Here is a 17,723-nt window from a genome sequence, read left to right on the forward strand (position 1 = left end):
AATAACCTCCACTTTCAATCAAAAGGTTGTGAGTTCGAATCACCCCAAGAGCAAGATGAGGAGTTCTTGGAGGAAAGGATTAACAACCTCTCTACCTCATGATAGGGGTAAGATCTGCACACACTACCCTCCCCAGACCTAGTGTAATTATACTGAGTTATTGTTGTTGTTGTAGTATATTCCATTTGAATACTTTAACCAGGTATTGTTGTTGTTGTATGTTCCATTTGAATACTTTAACCAGAGACCTTTACTGTGTCGTTTATACATAAAATTTGTAACCAGCCAAACACAAGAGGTGTGTGAAATTCGCACATCTCAATAACGAATAAGACGAGGACACGTGGATTTAACCTAATCAAATTAAAAAAAATTAAAACGAGTCATCTTCCACAACAGTTCCTCCTCGACGGAAAAATTAATTTCCGGCCATCACTTTTCCAGCTCTTTCTTCTCCTCCAGAAATTTAGTTTTTTCTTCTTTTTCTTCATTCTTCCTTTCTAGGTTAAAACTACGGAGAGTTTTGGAAGCAAAATGGCTGGAGAAAATATTTCTGGCGAAGAAAATCAGCTATTTGTGCAAATCAGTTATTGTAACAACAGAAGCAGAAGCAGAAAAAGAAAGAGCATAATAGCCCCTTTTTACAGAGATAAAGGAGTACTGCTGATATGGTTCAATATTTTCCTTTTATTGTTCTTCTTTTCTCAAAGAATTGTTGGTTTTAATAATGAAGAAATCATGGACATGACACAGAGGGGCGACCATCCTTTACTGAAAATCCTTGAGGCTCAGATCTGTGTAAAATGGGGCAAAGAGAAGACGATAACGTCTCGGCGTCGAATCTTCACGCGAAACCCCGCCCCTCACAACATAAGAGGAACCAAAAATACCTTCTTCTTAATGACCAATTAATCAAAAACAACCTTTGAACATTCAAAAAATTTCTTGTTAATTTGCTGCAATAGGAACAAATTTCTGGGTGTTAGTTGATTTATCTAGTGCACCAAACAAGTTAAGCACATACTCGACATTGCATCGCCGGAATAAATTGGTGCCGACAAAATTCACCTGCGACCCATTTGGTCTCATCGCAAAGCTTTCAGATCTGAAGGGTTTTTGGAAGATCTAAAAATTTAAAAGAAATTTTCTCCGAAAATTGTTTTTGTCAAAAATATTCATTTTCCGGCAAGAAGTATGAAAGGTTTGTTTTTCATATCATTTTCATGTGCTTGAAAAATGTGAAAGTTACTTACTTCACCGTGTCAGCGTATTGTGTCTAAATGACATGATAAAAGTTATTAAAGTGTTTAAATGAAATATACTTAAATGAAGTTATGGTGTGATAAGTTATACTGTGATTAGTTATATTAAGATTAATTTTACTGATATTGTTTTTATCCATTGTTTGATATATTATATTAAAAATAATAATTACATAATTTTTAAGAAAAAATATATAAGTTATCTCAACACTAATTACTCCCCTCTTATAAGATATAAGTTATTCCATACTAATTTTAATCTCAAGATAACTTATATCAAATTATTAATCAAATAAAATATTAAGATGATATTAAAATTTTATGCCATGTCTAGTTATATAACTCATGCCAAACGACCACCAAGTCTTTTTCGTATGTCATGTTGTATTGCTTTTTTCTTTTGGGCTACAGAAGGGAGAGAGGGGATCACTGATTCACTGATACGTCAACGCGGACGTCGTTGTTGAAGATTAAGTAGACGGTGCCGTTAAACCAGAAATTTCCTTTTTCCTTTTGTAGTTTCCTTTATTACCCTTTTCTTTACAAACAAAAAGCAAAAGAGTATTCTCTCTCTCACTCTGTACAGAATTTCCAAGTCCTGCTCATCTCTTTACAATTCTACACAATTCTTCAAAGCTGATCCGATCTCAATTCTCTCTATGAATTTCTAAGTAAAATCTCCTCTTCTGTAAATTTATGCACATATACAGAGTTTTAGACTGTTAGTTTTTCTTGTGAATTGGAAAGGAAAGAAACAATGGGGTGTACACAATCGAAGATCGAGAATGAAGAAACTGTGACCCGATGCAAAGAGCGAAAGCATTTCATGAAAGAAGCTGTATCGGCCCGTAACGCTTTCGCCGCCGCCCACTCCGCTTACACTATGTCTCTCAAAAACACTGGTGCTGCCCTTAGCGATTACGCTCACGGCGAAGTTCAATTCCCTTCTACGGCCGCCGTCGCCGCCTCCTCCTCTTCCCCCCTATCCGGTGTTACTCCTCCCCTCTCCTCCACCCCCTTAGACATGCCTCCTCCCCCTCCCCTCCCTCCGTTTTCCAATCCTTCTTTCCCACCTTCCCCTCTTCAGCGTGCTGCCACTATGCCCGAAATATCCATCCCCGTACCGGAGCCGAAGCGATCCGATATGATTATTGAGGAGGAAAACGAGGATGATATGGAAACTGAAAGCACTCATAGTTTAAGACATCGTAGTAGTAAAAGTAGCGGCGGCGGCGGCGGTGGTGGAATTGGGGGATTGCAAACGCCTCCTTCTCCACCACGGACACCGCCGCAGAATAATCGAGCGCCTCCTCCTCCACCGCCGCCGGATAGCAAGGGGGTGGCGTCCATGTCATGGGATTTTTTCTTCCCTTCAATGGACAACGTACCTGGCCCTACACTAGCTGAGGTGGACGAGAGTAGGATTGAAAGAGAGGAACTCGAGCGGAAGATGTATGACGAAAGGGCTAAGAGAGCTGAAAACGCTAATGAAACTGAAAGAGTGAGGAAGAGCGAGATGCCAGAGGAGGCTGAGGTGGTAGAAACGGCAGCTGAGACTCCGTCAGAGCCACCTCCTCCACCTCAAGTTGCCGCTAAAGTTTTGAAAAGAGTGAAAAATGTTGTTCCAGGAGAGAGTAAAAAGAAAGGAGGTCAATTTAACCTTCTGCAGATATTCTCTGAGCTGGATGATTGTTTCCTTAAGGCATCCGAGAGTGCTCACGAAGTATCTAAGATGCTTGAGGCAAATCGATTGCATTATCACTCAAATTTTGCCGATAATAGAGGTATATAATGTGTTTTCTATAAGAAAGATTCAGTTTAAATAGTGGATTATTTTTCTGCTGGATTATCTTTATTGTTATTCAAATGTTACTTAAGTTGCATACCTTGATCAAGTTATGGTTAATGGATAGGCCGATTTTGTAATTGTGATTTTAAAAATAGATTTTTAAATTTTGCTTTTTAGTCGATGGTGCAATGGTTGTTAATAGACAGTTGACACTGATCGATCGTGCTCAATGACAGTGTTATATGATGGCTACTCGTAAAACTGCCATCTTTCTAAATATACTCCAGGATGTGTTACTCTTTAAATAAACTTTCATTCCTGGAGTTTGAATTGTCTGTTAAATGTTAATGCCAATGTTTAAATCTCTGTAATTTTCTCTTTAGGACACATTGATCATTCTGCAAGGGTCATGCGTGTCATAACATGGAATAGGTCCTTCAGAGGCTTGCCAAATGCTGATGATGGGTTGGATGACTTTGATTCAGAAGAACACGAAACTCATGCAACAGTGTTAGACAAGATGCTCGCATGGGAGAAAAAACTGTACGATGAAGTGAAGGTGTGTTTATCTAACTTTTTTTTTTTGGTTTGAGTCTAATCATCACGAATGAATTCTGTGTAGTTCTCTTATCTTTCTGTTGCATTATATTGTCTTGTAGGTGCATTCTCTTTCTTCCACGTTTTCCCTTCGCCTGTTTGGTCTCCTCATAATCAAATCTTGTTGAGTGATCATTTCAAAATTGATATTCTATTTAGCCAAGTATATTTGCTTTTGCTGAATGTTTTTTTCTATTTAGTTGGAAGGGTAGCCCTTCCACTTCCATTGCGGCAAATCTTCTGATTTATTTGTTCTTCTTTTGCCATTACTGATTTTACTTTAGATATTCCATCTATCTACTTCTTTTATTCTTGTTTTATTCTTTGCCTCTTTTCCTTTATGCCTTTTTTTTTTCCTCTCCCTTTTTATATTCTTTTGGGGTTGGGTTGGGGGGAGGGGGTGCAATGTCTAGAACATAGGATCCTGGGTTTTTTCTCCCAGCTCCTGATGGCTTCATCTATGGGATTTTAGGAGCACTTTGAATGTTTCATGTTTTGTGAAGTTTGAGCACAAACATAGGACATGACTGACGATATGATGATATCATATATGCAGTTAAACTAAGCTTGTTTAAATATACATACTGGTTAGCATCTAGTATAGAGTAAATTAATCAAGCTAAGAAGAAACGTTTTGAAATTGCAAAAATTAATTTAGAAGTCTAGACACTTATAAAGCACCTCAAAATGATAATTTAATAAAGGGCCTCTGACTCTTCAATGAACATAGGTCAACGTTTAAAGGAATCTAAAACTTCTTATAATGCGTTGCATCAATATTGGGACATATGAGGTATATCAGGGTGTTGATAAGTGGCAAATGAAGTATCTGTGTAGCATGGAGTTCTTGCTAAACTAAGGTGTCCTACTAGAAAACCCGAAGAAGCTGCTCCACTCAAATGTATTGTTAGCTGTATATTGAGGTTAAAAAATACCAGGTCAGCATGATGTTTTGGCCTCTGATAATGATACCCGATGTAAAGCACTTAGATTAGAGTTACTTCCAAAATCTGCTGCCCTTGAGTGCCAACGACGATGTTGTAAAGCATAATTCTCGTTAAACTCTGACTTCTCAGTATTTATCTTTGTACTTGAGAGTTCTAGAACCTGAATCATTTTTGGTTTCTGACAAGTAGCCTAGTAGAAGCCCCTTTATTTTAGGATAATGTCTTCTGGTGCTTTGTGTTTCCTTATGTGAGCAACTTGGTCAACAAAGATGTATTGCTTTGTGTGCCATGATGCCATTTCTGTTTTGAAACTTTACTTTCGGCATACTAAAGGTGCTTTAAAGTCTTAAGTGATGTAGTATACCGAGTTTCACGCCCTGTACCCTTGGTTATAAGCTAAGTTGCTCGGACACGGGTGCGGGAGTCCGACACGGGTGCAGATCTAGAGGTTGAATCCTTCGAGATGTAAATTCTAAGATTCGGGGGTACCGATCCTAGTACGGATACATGTGGGGATCTGGCAAAAAATAATTCAAAAAATAAAAATATAAAATATTTATGAGAAATTGTGGAGTAGTTACATCTAGCTTGTAAAGTGTGGATTTCTTTTTTATTCTCAAGTTGTAGATAAGTAAAAGATTGATTTCCTAGATAAGATATGCTATTTTCTTCAAATTTACCCTAGTTTTGATTCTGATTTCGGGAATCAAATTGTATCTCGTCTAGAATTTTTCTGTTCGTCGTGGTCAAAGTACCTAAATTGTTTGACCAAATCCGGTACGGATCCCATACCCACACCCATACTAGTGTCGTGTCGACAAGGGTGCGGCACCTAAACTGCCGTGTCGGAGCAACTTAGGTTATAAGTAGTAATTGGTTTTCAAAAGTTAGCCGTCCAGGTTTACTTGTGGCATTTTAAAGGGAAAAAGATCAGATTTGTATCTCTACTTTAGTAAATTATCCACGTTTGTCCCTAGTTCTACTATCCGTCCAAATACGTCCCTACCGTTAAGAAAGTAGACAAATTCGTCCCTAACCCTAACAAAATTCCAACGTGGCACCGGACCCTTCTCTTTGATTGCCAACTAGGCAAATTAAAAACCCAAATTAAAAAGACTCGTTCATGTTATCTGACCTGATTAGCCAAAACCCTTGTTTCTATGGAAAATCAATAACAAAAAAAGATTTGATTTTTTAACCCAAGTATTCTAAGAACCCCAAAAAGGCCTAGAGGCCACTCTTCCTCCTCAATATTAAAGAGACCTGCCCCAATTTCCCATCTAATTACGAAAGAGCTCCATTAGAATCAGTTATCACCTCCGTCATATATCCACCATAATATATTTTTCATGACGTTAAAAATTCGATTGGCACAATACAAAGTCATTTTTTTTAAAAACTTTTTTACGGACTGAATGGACCAATCTTCTCTGACGTTTTCCCCGACAAATGTTTAGCCATAATTTTCCAATACTTAACCTCCGGCCACCGTAGAAAATGCTCCCTCGTTTGCCGGAGATGGCTTTCAGTTGAAGGGAAAAACCATAAAAGGCTCTCCCTCACTGCAAAAGCTGAAATAATCTCGGTTTTACCTGCCATCTTCTCTTGTTTCGATTCCATCACCAAACTCGCTCTCCGTTGTCACAGAAATTCGGTTAGAATAAATAACGAAGGCTTTATCCTCATCTCTCTTAAGTGCGTGAACCTCACTTTGGAGATTTTGCTTTTGGTGAAGGCTCCTGAATGCATGGATACTGAGTTGTCTATTTGGCTAGGCATTGTAAGTTGTTGAGGAAGCTTCACATTGATGGAAAATCATTTGCTTTAGAATTGTAATGGCAGTTGGAGGTGGTTTTAGGTGGGGTGGAAGAAGAAACGGGTTTTAAGATGGAAAATGGGTCTGCCCAGGTAATGGGCTATTTGAATGGATATGAGTTGAGTTTTTAAATTTGCCTTGTTGGAAATCAAGGAGAAGGGCCCCGGGTGCCACGTTGGAATTCTGTTAGCGTTAGGGACGAATTTGTCTACTTTCTTAATGGTAGGGACGTATTTGGACGGATAGTAGAACTAGGGACAAACGTGGATAATTTACTAAAGTAGAGGGACAAATCTGGCCTTTTTGCTCATTTTAAATTATATTATGAAGTTGTAATTTGTAAAAGGAATTATAAATTGTATTTTGGGTTTTGAACTATCCTGTCTGATATGCCCTTTCTCATGGATTTCTGATGATCCTCCACAGGCAGGAGAACAAATGAAACTTGAATATCAGAAAAAGGTTGCCTCATTGAATAAGCTCAAGAAACGTGGTACAAATACAGAGGCCTTGGAGAGAGTGAAAGCTACAGTAAGTCACCTCCACACAAGATACATTGTCGACATGCAGTCTATGGATTCTACTGTTTCAGAGATAAATCGGTTACGCGATGAGCAACTTTATCCAAAATTGGTTGCTCTGGTTGATGGGTAAGTCTTTTAGATGTGTGCATAGGCTAAGCCATATTGCAATCTGTTATTCTAGATGGACTCACACACTGCCTGTTTGACAGCTGTTTCTAGAGCAGATTTTTCTTCCATTAAACTCTTTTTTTTCTAATTAAAAACAATTTTAGCTTTCATCTGAGTTGATTTTATCTTTTGGAAAACCTAGTTTCTCTGAGACAAGGTCTGTATCACCTGAAATATGTGACTAAATGATTGTTTGGTGTCAGTTATGTATCTCGTCTGATATCCTTCAATTGTGGAAGAAATGTTTGTTTGAATGATTTCTTCCATTCCCTTCCTATGTCCCCAAACATTTATAGTTTGTGGCAAAAAGAATGAAACATTAAAAAGTTCCAAGTTGTTGCAGCTGTTCTTTTATGAAGAAGGTAACTTGATTAATACCAAGAACAACTAGGCAGCCAATCTGTTTGCATATTTATTCTTTTCTCCACCTTGGCCACTCAAATTTGCTGACTCGGAGATATTAATCCCTAGGATTTTCCTGAACTTTTGTTATCAATTGCAGGATGGCTATAATGTGGGAGACCATGAGAGGATATCATGTAAGTCAGTCTAAGATTGTGCAAGCGGTAAGGTCTTTGGATATATCCCAATCCCCTAAAGAAACAACCGAGCACCATCATGAACGAACTTTGCAGTTGTATGTTGTTGTCCAAGAGTGGCATTCACAGTTTGACAAATTGGTTACCCACCAAAAACAGTATATCAAAGCTCTAAACAATTGGTTAAAGTTAAATCTTATTCCTATAGACACAAATCTGAAGGAAAAGGTTTCGTCGCCACAAAGACCCCAAAACCCGCCAATTCTGTCACTTATACATGCTTGGCATGATTATCTTGACAAGCTTCCTGACGAGTTGGCTAGAACTGCTATTTATAACTTTTCAGCTGTTATAAATACTATCTTTGAATACCAGAAGGAGGAGATGAAGCTGAAGGACAGGTGTGAGGATACTCGGAGAGAGCTTAACAAGAAGACTAGGCAATATGAGGATTGGTATCAAAGGCATATGCAGCGTAGAACGCCCCCGGATGAAATGGATCCAGATCAAGCTCATGTTGATAGTCTTGTGGTTGATCGGCAGCTACAGTTGGAGGCACTGAGGAAGAAGCTGGAAGACGAGGAGGAAGCATACCAGAGGCAATGTCTTCAGGTGAGAGATAAATCTTTGACAAGCCTGAGAAGCCGCTTGCCTGAGCTTTTCGGGGCAATGTCAGAATTTTCCCTTGCCTGTGCAGATATGTACAGGGACTTGAGGTCTATCTCAAAGCATCGTAATAGAAATGGCAACTCATGATCGGTGAATATATACAGCTTGTAGTGTAAACAGTGTACTGTATGCATTTTCTTTGTAACAGCTATGAGAGGTGTGATTTGTTTTATTACTTGTACTGTTTCTCGTATATGGATCAAAGAAGTATTGAGTTTCTGGCAGAATTTGTCAAGAAGCCAGCAAGTTCAGACTTATGTGCTCTCCGTAGAGGTTGCTGTCCCAAGTAGAACGTTAAAGAGCAACAGCAACTTCGGCAACAGTTTCTCGTATATAAATGACGTTTGCCTAGAATACTCTTGTTATAAATTTTTATAGAAATTAGAAGTCCAAATAAATGCTTGAGAATTTGGAACAATTTGATTTATAATTGCAAAAGTTCAAAATTGAGGAAACTTCTCTTCATGCTCCACAATTGGTGTAGATGCGGGAGGTGTTATTGATTCGAGGGCGAACATGTGTTTAAGTGGGGGAATATAATGACTCGACCGATCATTTTGAATTTTGGCATTATATTCTGTGATTTGAGATTTCGAGTAGTTTCTTATGATTTATTATGACATAGTTGATTTTGGTTTTCGAATAGTTCATGGTTGATTTGATGGAGTTGCAAATGAATGCAAATGGAGTGGGATGTTGAGAAAGTTCTGAGTTATAAAAAGGAAAAAAAATGTAAAAGCTCAAAAATCGATTGTTAGTTTTATCAACATGTATAATCCAAACTATGTGGTGGCAATATAATTATACATTCTTAATTACTCTCATTATTTCGATTTACGTGAACTTATTTTTTTTTAATCTATTTCAAAAGAAATGACTCATTTCTAAATTTGGAAACAATTTAACTTAAATTTAATTATATTCTTAACGAGAATCTTTTATAACCATACAAATACGTCGGATCTTTTTTGAATTATTTAGTAATACAAATTTCAAAAATTTTATTTTTTCTTAAATTCCGTGTCAAATTAATTCATGCAGTTGTTGCAGCAAAACCTTGGCATCAGTCATTAAACCACGCCAAAAGAACATGAGTAAAATAGAAGAGTCTTAATCCGACAGAAACACAGGATTTCTGACGGTGACGGACGCAGGCCGCCTCTCACCTTCCTCCTCCGTCTTCTTCAATTCTTCTCCTTATTTTATCTCCGGCCCCAATTCGGTTTCATTGCTAAAACCTTCACGCTATAATGACTTCCTCTAAATTCTCCGATCCACCCCCTACCCTGTACGACCCCCTCCCCACCTATCCCCTACCCCCTCAACAACCCCAATACATCATCGTCCTACCTCATTACTACCGTAGCCCTCGCCAATTGCTACGCGTCGCTTGCCGCCGGTACATTTACTCCGCCGCCGTGCTCATCCTCCTCGCCGCCGCAGTCTTCTTTCTCTGGCCCTCTGATCCCGATGTCTCCATTGCCCGGCTCCATCTCCGCCACCTCAAAATCCACACGTTCCCCAAAATCGCCCTCGACGTTACCCTAGACGTCACTGTTAGGATTCGTAATAAAGACTTCTATTCAGTCAATTTTCGTTCCGTAGCGGTTGCTATAGGGTACAGGGGTAAGCAGCTGGGATACGTCACCTCCGATTATGGTAAAATTAGGGCCAGGGCGTCTTCTTACATCAATGCCACGCTGGAGCTCAACGATATTAGCATTTTCTCTGATATAATTCCTTTGATTGAGGACTTGGCGAGAGGTTCTATTACTTTTGATACTGTAACGCAGATTGGTGGTGAGCTTGGTTTATTCCTCTTTGATATTCCTATAAAGGTATGCTACTCCAACTCTCTGTTGCTATTGCATTTACTTAGTTACTTACTAACATTTTTCTCTCAGTTTATTAGCTTTTGTATTAACATGCTTGTTAAATGATAGTATGGTTGAAAACGAAAAATACAACTATTTCACTAGAAATAACTTTAGAGAGGAGAAATTGTCATATTTGCGCTTAAAAGGATTGAGAGTTTATTATGTGTAGATATGCCTGAACTGTACTATATAGTTTTCGTTGAGGAACTATATTAATGCAAAGCTTTGCTTGTAATTGCTCTTTTGATTTCAGCTGTCTAGGATTTTTGAGATATTTCATGATAATAGTAAATCTTCCCTTCTCAATCTGCCCAATCCTTATTATGTCTTCTACAAGATCCCTTCTTCCTGTAGAATACTCAAAATTTGCATCTTTCTGCTGATATTATTTAGACTAATTTTTCAAAAGGCCATGTGGAGCTGACAATTTCTTCTAGCTTATATATTCTTTAACACGAAACTTTAGTTGTATGAAGAGTACTACTCCCTTTGTCGCAAAATGCTTCTCATTAGTTTTTTGGTTATTCCATAATGCTGTCTAGTTTTGTTGAACGAGAAGTTTCTGCATGTTTTAAATACCGAAAAAAGGTTTCAAGAGCCTCACTTTTATTGTTCTTGATATGATGTTATCTTTTTTTCTACTTTCTTACAACAGAAAAATCATGATACCCCCTTCGCATTTCTCAACAGATACCAAAAAATTCGTATCTTTATCTCTTATCCTAATAATCATGCATATTAGAACTGGACAACCAAACCACATTTGAAAAAGTAATTGGTTGTTGACATTACAGGATTGGACTGCTGAATCATTTCCTGGTTTGATATATTTCATTTGTTTAGATTTCTCATTTGCAATGTTTACTAGTGTTGTTGTTTTGAGATACTCTAGTGAAGCCCACATTTCACCGTTTCCACTTGATTTTTACTAAGAAAATAGCTTGATACTAGCAGGAAAAAACTAGGTACAAGAGAATGGTCTTAAGAAATCGTTCTTCTATGGATCTGATTCAACAGCTTTAATGGTGAATCTGTTTTAAATTTATAAATATTCGAGGGATCTTCTCCTCTACTTGATCGTGTTGGTAATTCTTTGTCTTTCTTGGTGGCCTTGTTGCCTCAACGAGTAATTGAGATATGTAATCTTGAACAATGTACTCTATTTTGATCACTGAACATGTTAATAGACGATGTGGGAATTCTTGTCTTTGACGGGGTTCCTTCTTTTTAGTCTGAGGGGGAATGGAATCTCCTTCATCATTTCTTTGAAGTTAACAACCACAACACATTCACTATAATCCCACAAGTGAGGTCTGGGGAGGATAATGTATACGCAGACCTTATCCCTACCTTGTAAAGGTAGAAAGGCCATGTCCAATAGATTTCTTAGAATTTCTGATCTAATTTTAGCATAGGTACCTAATGGAATTCAAAAGTGATAACCTTCTCCAAATTCGTTAACACTTAATGTCATATAAGTTAAATAGAGAATTAGCATCATCTTGGTTAATCAGAAGCCTCTAAACTTGCTGACTCTAAATGTTCTCTTAAATCTCTTTTTTGGATGGGAAGGACGAAGCTTTGTCCTGGAACCCAAGTTTCCAAAAAAAGCGAACTCATGCTCCTAAGCTGTAATGTTATGTGGTGGGCAATTGGACAGCCGAAAGGAAATGTCATTATGTTCGTTTAGTTCTCAACCTGCAAATCCGAATAAGCTTTATTGTGCAGCTTCCTCTATGTTCTTGCAGGGAAAAGTGTCGTGTGAAATTGTTGTGGACACACGCAACGAAACGATTTCTCATCAGAACTGTTACCCTGAGGTATGATATTTTGTTCTGAGGCTTAATTTTTTACTTATTGATATTTGTTTTTTGGTATGTCGACCAAAAATAGGAGAATTGCTGTAAATGGTTAGCTATTTCCTAGAAGGTTCTGCTCAAGTACACTTTGTCCAACTTATAAAATCAATCTCCTCTATGCTTACAAGCTCACAGTGTTACATGAAGCCAAAATGTAAAATAATTGTTTCTCATTTACCATATACGTTATCGCCGGATATTCTCAGAAGTAAACTAGTGTTGTCTTTTCCTGACAGTGACTCGGTTCGTGATGGAATTGTGAATAATTATGGAAATGATGAAATGAGGGAAGTAACCGACTCTGCTCGACCCTCTCCTTGTAAATGTTCTTTGGTCATTCAATTCATGTGTTTCAAGGGTTTTGGATATCTGAAATATTTAGTAAGTTGGATACTGGATTCCCCATTAATGTAGTTATGAAGGGCTGTCGTGTTTTGTGCGGGGAAAACATTGATACGTCTGACGTGTTTTTTCTGTAATAGTAGTATTTACCATTATTCTAGGAAAATCATGGTAATATAACGACATAATATTAGCAACGTGCAGACACACACTCTCTCAGGTGAGTGTGTTTGTGTGTGTATGTCTGATCCTGTGCGTCTTTTTCAGAAAAGTTCGCCAGTTCAAAACAATGAGAAAACATTGTCCCTACCTTGAATCCCTTTTCCCAATTCCTTGAGCATCCTCGTTCGTTGAGATATTCATGCAAAACATAAGGTTATAGACAACGCTAAATTAATAAACTTCAACCCAGGAAAAGATTTTTAACTGGGCAATACAATTACCTTCGCGAACAGACGCGTTGTGAATAAATTTATTATATAATATAATAGCAATTCAATCACCAAGGAAAAAGAGGGATTATCGGCATGTTGTTTTAAAAGAAGGGCAAGTCATTGAACATCACAAACCACAAAAAGTAAAAACAGACTAAAATGATCTTAGAGATGGTATGAACAAGATCATCCACGTATTATTGATAAAGTAAAAAAAAAAAAAACACTAAAAGGCTAATGCAAACTTGTACAAGATCAGAATTGTCATAGAGCCTTAGCAACAGAAGTATTGTTAGGCTTAATTCCTAGTGGAGGAACAGGAACCCATTTATAATCAGAATGATGGTGCCTACACCTGAACGAGCCTGGATGTTTTGTAGGGGAACAAACACACTGAAACTGAAACTGAAACTTCTTCATTCCAGCTCCTATGCTTATTCCAGTTGATACTGACGTTACTTGTTCTCTCGCAACAGGACGATATCTTCCCCGACCTTCTCTTTTGCATTGGTTACCAACCCAATAAGGAACCCCCGAGTAACACATGATCTTCTATTTCAAGAAAAAAACCTAACTGACAATAGTTCACCACGTAAAATATATAGCTAAAGACTAGAGAGTATCGATCGCATGGAAGGAAAGGAAAGGAGGAGAAGAAAAGTGGAGATGTTATTATTTTAGTAAAAAGAAGCTTTAGATTGATTCATATTTATCACGGATAAGGACTGGGGTTTGCTTTTTCTCTTTAGCTTTTGCAAGTGGGAAATACGGTATTGTTTTTTTTTGTAGAAAATGCTGTAAGAATCAAAGTGGCTTTTTCTGTTAACAAGACTTATCTGCATGAGTACACTTGGCTTGGTTTGGGTTGTTTGTGACTGAAAGATTTGGTGACGCGGCTGCCGGAGATTCCAGCCACTTGTTTTATATTCGTTTGTTCTCTGTTTATACTAAGTTCCAAAATGAAATGCTGAGGCTAAAATTTGTTAACAAGTGCTGTTCGTTAGCCCAAATTGTACCTGAAATCTGAGTTTGGAAGTTTCTGTCAATTATACGTGAGGGTTTGTAGAAAAAGGTTCCAGAAGCATTATCGATAAGGGTGACAGATCCAGGATTTAAACTTTATGGATTCAGCTTATAAAGTTTTTAGCAGTATAATTTTATATATATTATATTTGTTATAATTTAATAAATTTTTGTATATAAATTTGTATTACGCGTCGAACGTACTGGGTTCAAATGAATCCGATAATAAAGGGATGAATCCACCCTTATCGACAACTTTCTTGAAGGTGGACAATCTCTTACTAGAACATGAAAATAAGTGAAAATTTAAAATGTGGAATTGAAAGATTTGTAGATTCTTTTTTATTGGGTTGTATAATTGTTGGTGCAATATTTTCTTATTGTTGTTCTATTTTAGCTTTAGGATTGAGTTTGAGCTCTCTTTTTCTTTAGTTTACTTCTAGCCACGCGAATGTTAGTTTTATTCTTTTCACTTTGCCACGCTCATTATTCTTTTATCGTTTGATGTTATTAAAGAATTTTATGACTACTACTTATTTATAATTCTTACCTCCATAAATACTGTCTAATTTTCTGTAATCAAATAACATAAATGAAGAAAAAGAAAATACGTATTATGATACTAAAAGGAAAAATCTACACACATGTACACAAAAAAGAATTGACAATTTGGGGGTTTGGGTGAATATAATTGCATTCGTAAAATTAGTAAACCACTGGTTAATAGTTAGATAGGCGTTAGAGAATGTCCACATGAATTTATGAAATTTTCGAGATGATCTCTTTGTGAATTTTTCATGAGTATACGATATTTTTGAGATAGAGCAACATATAAGCTATTTATCTCTCATTCAATTTCATAGCCTCACATATGAATTTCTATAATTCAACTGATCTGGATTCGCTTCAATTCAAACATAAAAGCTATTCAAGCTCATACAGTTATGCACCGCAAATTCGTATTGACAAAGAAAGAAAGAGAGTTGGAGAAAGCCCAATAGATTTATTTGGGATCACCTCTCACTAGCCCAAGAGAAAATCACATGTTTAGCCCATTCTTACATCTACTTTGATGATGCTGAAGAATTAACTCAAATAACCGCTTATCTAATCTGCTAAACTAAAAATAATTGACGGATGTTAATATAGATAATCAATATATAATCTATTTATAGCGGCTAGAAAAAATAAATATTGAATCTGACCGACTATTTATGTAATAATCTCGATCATGTTCAGTCATTGTTACGTCTACTTTGATACCCTCTCAAAGGACCACGTCCGCTGGCCTATTTAATTTTGATAAATGTCTCCTCTTTTTGTCTCACTCTTTCTCCAGGCCCCGACCTAAAGAGAAAGAGACCAGTCCTTGACTCCTTTGTAAATGATTTCCCGCTATTCATCTTTCCGATTTCTTTTTGCTTTATTAGGCGTAACAGAAACTGAGAAAAGATAAGATCAAGTACAAAGAGAATGTGAAGGGGAAAAAAAAATGAAAGCAAGATCCTGTTTCTCTTTCTCTCAATAATTTAGGCTCACTATGCACAAGTATTTGCTCCAGTTAAATGGAACAACATTAATAATGTAAACTCATAGTAGTAGTAAACTGAAACTTGTTTGGAATTAAAACGCAATAGTTATTGTTATTAGTTTAGCATGAACAAGATCGGATAAAATGGACCAACATGAAATTTGAGAAATCATATAATCAATCTAAATTTTTCGGAATTGAGACGTGGCTATTATTTTTATTTTATTTTTTGGTAATTTGTTTTTTTAATACCAATCGAAACTATATGTACATAAGGAAAAAAAAACTGACTGTTGGACATGATGCCCCAACATCATCAGAATCTACAAAAGTCAACCATATCATCTCACAATTATACCATGGCTAACTATTACAACCACAAAAGTTAAGGATAGAAATTTAACTGATCAAGTTTCCTAGCTAATCTTGTCTGCATTGTTCCTCTACAACATATCTCTTGGATAATTTATTTCATTATATGTTTTGAATCTGATTGCTTACTTTGGAATACCCTTTGGTTTATTTCTTTCCAAATATAGTACACACTCGCTGCAAGTGAGACGGGGTTATTATTAGTGTTATAAAATATAAACATAAATATCAACTCTAATAGAATCCAACGTTCATAATCTGAGTTGTCTAAATTAAAGGCCATGTGATCCCATCAAATGTTCTAGTCAAACATCTCAATTTAATTGCATAATATCTGTATGAATAATAACAATATAGTTTATAGACCTATTAAACCTCCACAACTGAAGAATAAAAACAACTAATCATCACTTAATCACAACCCAATTTAAAAAGGGACTTTTTCATATATATATATACAAAATTTTAAAATTATTTATCCGGTTTTGTCTAAGTTTTTATATTTACGGGAAGTAACAAAAGTTTTTTACAAAATATATACAAATCCGGTCAAAATCTATAATTTATCTACCACATAAATACACATTTTTTTGTACAGAATTAGGTCAAAAGCTATAATTTACATACAATTTATATACAACTTATATACAATTATGTAAGTTGTAGATATTTTGTATTCCGTTTCTACATTCGACATACAAAATATATACAATTTGTTCATGTCTTCTTTTTCGAGTTTCAATCTGAAATTTTCACCAAAACCACCTCGAATCTTCACCAAATTGTCTCAAATTTGAGATATAAGCTCCAAAGGATATTCCCAAACATTTGCAACAACACCCAATCCAAACAAAAAATAATTTCATGAAATTTCATTTTCGAATTCAAAGTTTTGAAACTTTTTAATGGTTGTCAATGAAGTTTTTAATGGATTAACGTAGCTTCCAATTCAATCTACTCGCTTCTAATTAATACTATTTTGTTTATTGATTCCAAAAAGCTAAAAGAATGATAACTAAAATGGTTCTCTTCATCATAGCTAATTTTTTTCTTATTTATTTTCTCGTTTTCATAGGATCTGAAGCAAGAACTTTGTTAGGTACTAATCTTCTCCTTTTTTTTCACTTAATAGTAGTATCATTTCTTGAGTTAATCCACATGAAGATATTAATATAAGAATACTGATAGAGAATGAGAGAGAGAGCGAAGAGAAAATTACCTATTCAATTCCTAATATAATGAGATACTCGTTAATACTAATTTGTATATAATTAATAAATTGTATACCAACTTGTAATTAACTTAAAACCTAAACAGTGAGGGTAAATAAGTTTATAATGTAATAAATATCATTAAAAAATGTTAGCCACAGCCCATAGTATAACGTATTAAAATGACTAGTTTACCCTTGAACAAGTCACGTGCTATTTCTGAGCTGGACCATTTTATACAAGACTATACAATTGGAGTGTAACTATACACCGTTTTCCTCTATATAAATAGCCCACTTTGTTCCCCCACCATGCATTTAACATTTTAATCTCTTTAAATCCATTAAAATCCTCACTCACTCACAACTCACAAGTCAAAAAAAAAAACTTCAATTCACATTCAGAAAACATACAATCCATTTTGTCTACTCTTATGGATATCGGAGCTTGGTGCGATTCCGACGCCGTTAACATCTGCTGGTGGCGGAGCTACTCCGGCAGAGACTATGATCCGTTCGTCACCTATAGGTTTCCGGTGAGCAGATCGAGCAGAGGACCTATTTGGAGATTGCTATGGAAGAAGATCAGGAAAGACAAAAGGCGAGTTTTCGATTGCTCTAATTCAATGCGGTTTACTTACGATCCGCATTCTTATTCACAGAATTTTGATGAGCAGGGTTCTATTTTTGCTGATGATGATGAACTTTCTAGATCATTCTCTGCTCGTTTTGCTGTTCCTTCTAGGATTTTCCCCAAAAAATGA

The 17,723-nt window shown here is 36.3% G+C and overlaps 3 protein-coding genes across 3 annotated transcripts; all 3 read left to right on the plus strand.

The window, feature by feature from the left end:
* Positions 1 to 1,806: 1,806 nt before the first annotated feature.
* Positions 1,807 to 8,786, plus strand: LOC104118644 (protein ROLLING AND ERECT LEAF 2). Its single transcript, XM_009629941.4, has 4 exons — positions 1,807 to 3,046; positions 3,435 to 3,610; positions 6,838 to 7,061; positions 7,606 to 8,786. Exons 1-4 carry the CDS (start codon positions 2,020 to 2,022, stop codon positions 8,396 to 8,398), a joined length of 2,220 nt encoding a protein of 739 aa, XP_009628236.1. The 5' UTR covers positions 1,807 to 2,019; the 3' UTR covers positions 8,399 to 8,786.
* A 566-nt stretch (positions 8,787 to 9,352) lies between these two features.
* Positions 9,353 to 12,718, plus strand: LOC104118638 (uncharacterized). The gene is made up of 3 exons (XM_009629929.4): positions 9,353 to 10,149; positions 11,937 to 12,008; positions 12,284 to 12,718. The coding sequence occupies exons 1-3, from the start codon at positions 9,562 to 9,564 to the stop codon at positions 12,284 to 12,286; spliced, it is 663 nt and encodes a 220-aa protein (XP_009628224.1). The 5' UTR covers positions 9,353 to 9,561; the 3' UTR covers positions 12,287 to 12,718.
* Positions 12,719 to 17,393: 4,675 nt separating this feature from the next.
* Positions 17,394 to 17,723, plus strand: LOC108948889 (uncharacterized). The gene has a single exon (XM_018778324.1). It carries the CDS (start codon positions 17,394 to 17,396, stop codon positions 17,721 to 17,723), a length of 330 nt encoding a protein of 109 aa, XP_018633840.1.

The sequence above is a fragment of the Nicotiana tomentosiformis genome, chromosome 3, assembly GCF_000390325.3.
Source record: "Nicotiana tomentosiformis chromosome 3, ASM39032v3, whole genome shotgun sequence".
NCBI classification, from domain to species: Eukaryota; Viridiplantae; Streptophyta; class Magnoliopsida; order Solanales; family Solanaceae; genus Nicotiana; species Nicotiana tomentosiformis.

Excerpts from the sequence above, each read along its gene's own strand:
- LOC104118644 (XM_009629941.4), top strand. The coding sequence starts at position 2,020 with ATGGGGTGTACACAATCGAAGATCGAGAATGAAGAAACTGTGACCCGA. Across the intron at positions 3,611-6,837 it reads AACTGTACGATGAAGTGAAG|GCAGGAGAACAAATGAAACT; the intron begins GTGTGTTTATCT and ends GATCCTCCACAG. Across the intron at positions 7,062-7,605 it reads TTGGTTGCTCTGGTTGATGG|GATGGCTATAATGTGGGAGA; the intron begins GTAAGTCTTTTA and ends TATCAATTGCAG.
- LOC104118638 (XM_009629929.4), top strand. The coding sequence starts at position 9,562 with ATGACTTCCTCTAAATTCTCCGATCCACCCCCTACCCTGTACGACCCC. Across the intron at positions 10,150-11,936 it reads TCTTTGATATTCCTATAAAG|GGAAAAGTGTCGTGTGAAAT; the intron begins GTATGCTACTCC and ends ATGTTCTTGCAG.
- LOC108948889 (XM_018778324.1), top strand. The coding sequence starts at position 17,394 with ATGGATATCGGAGCTTGGTGCGATTCCGACGCCGTTAACATCTGCTGG.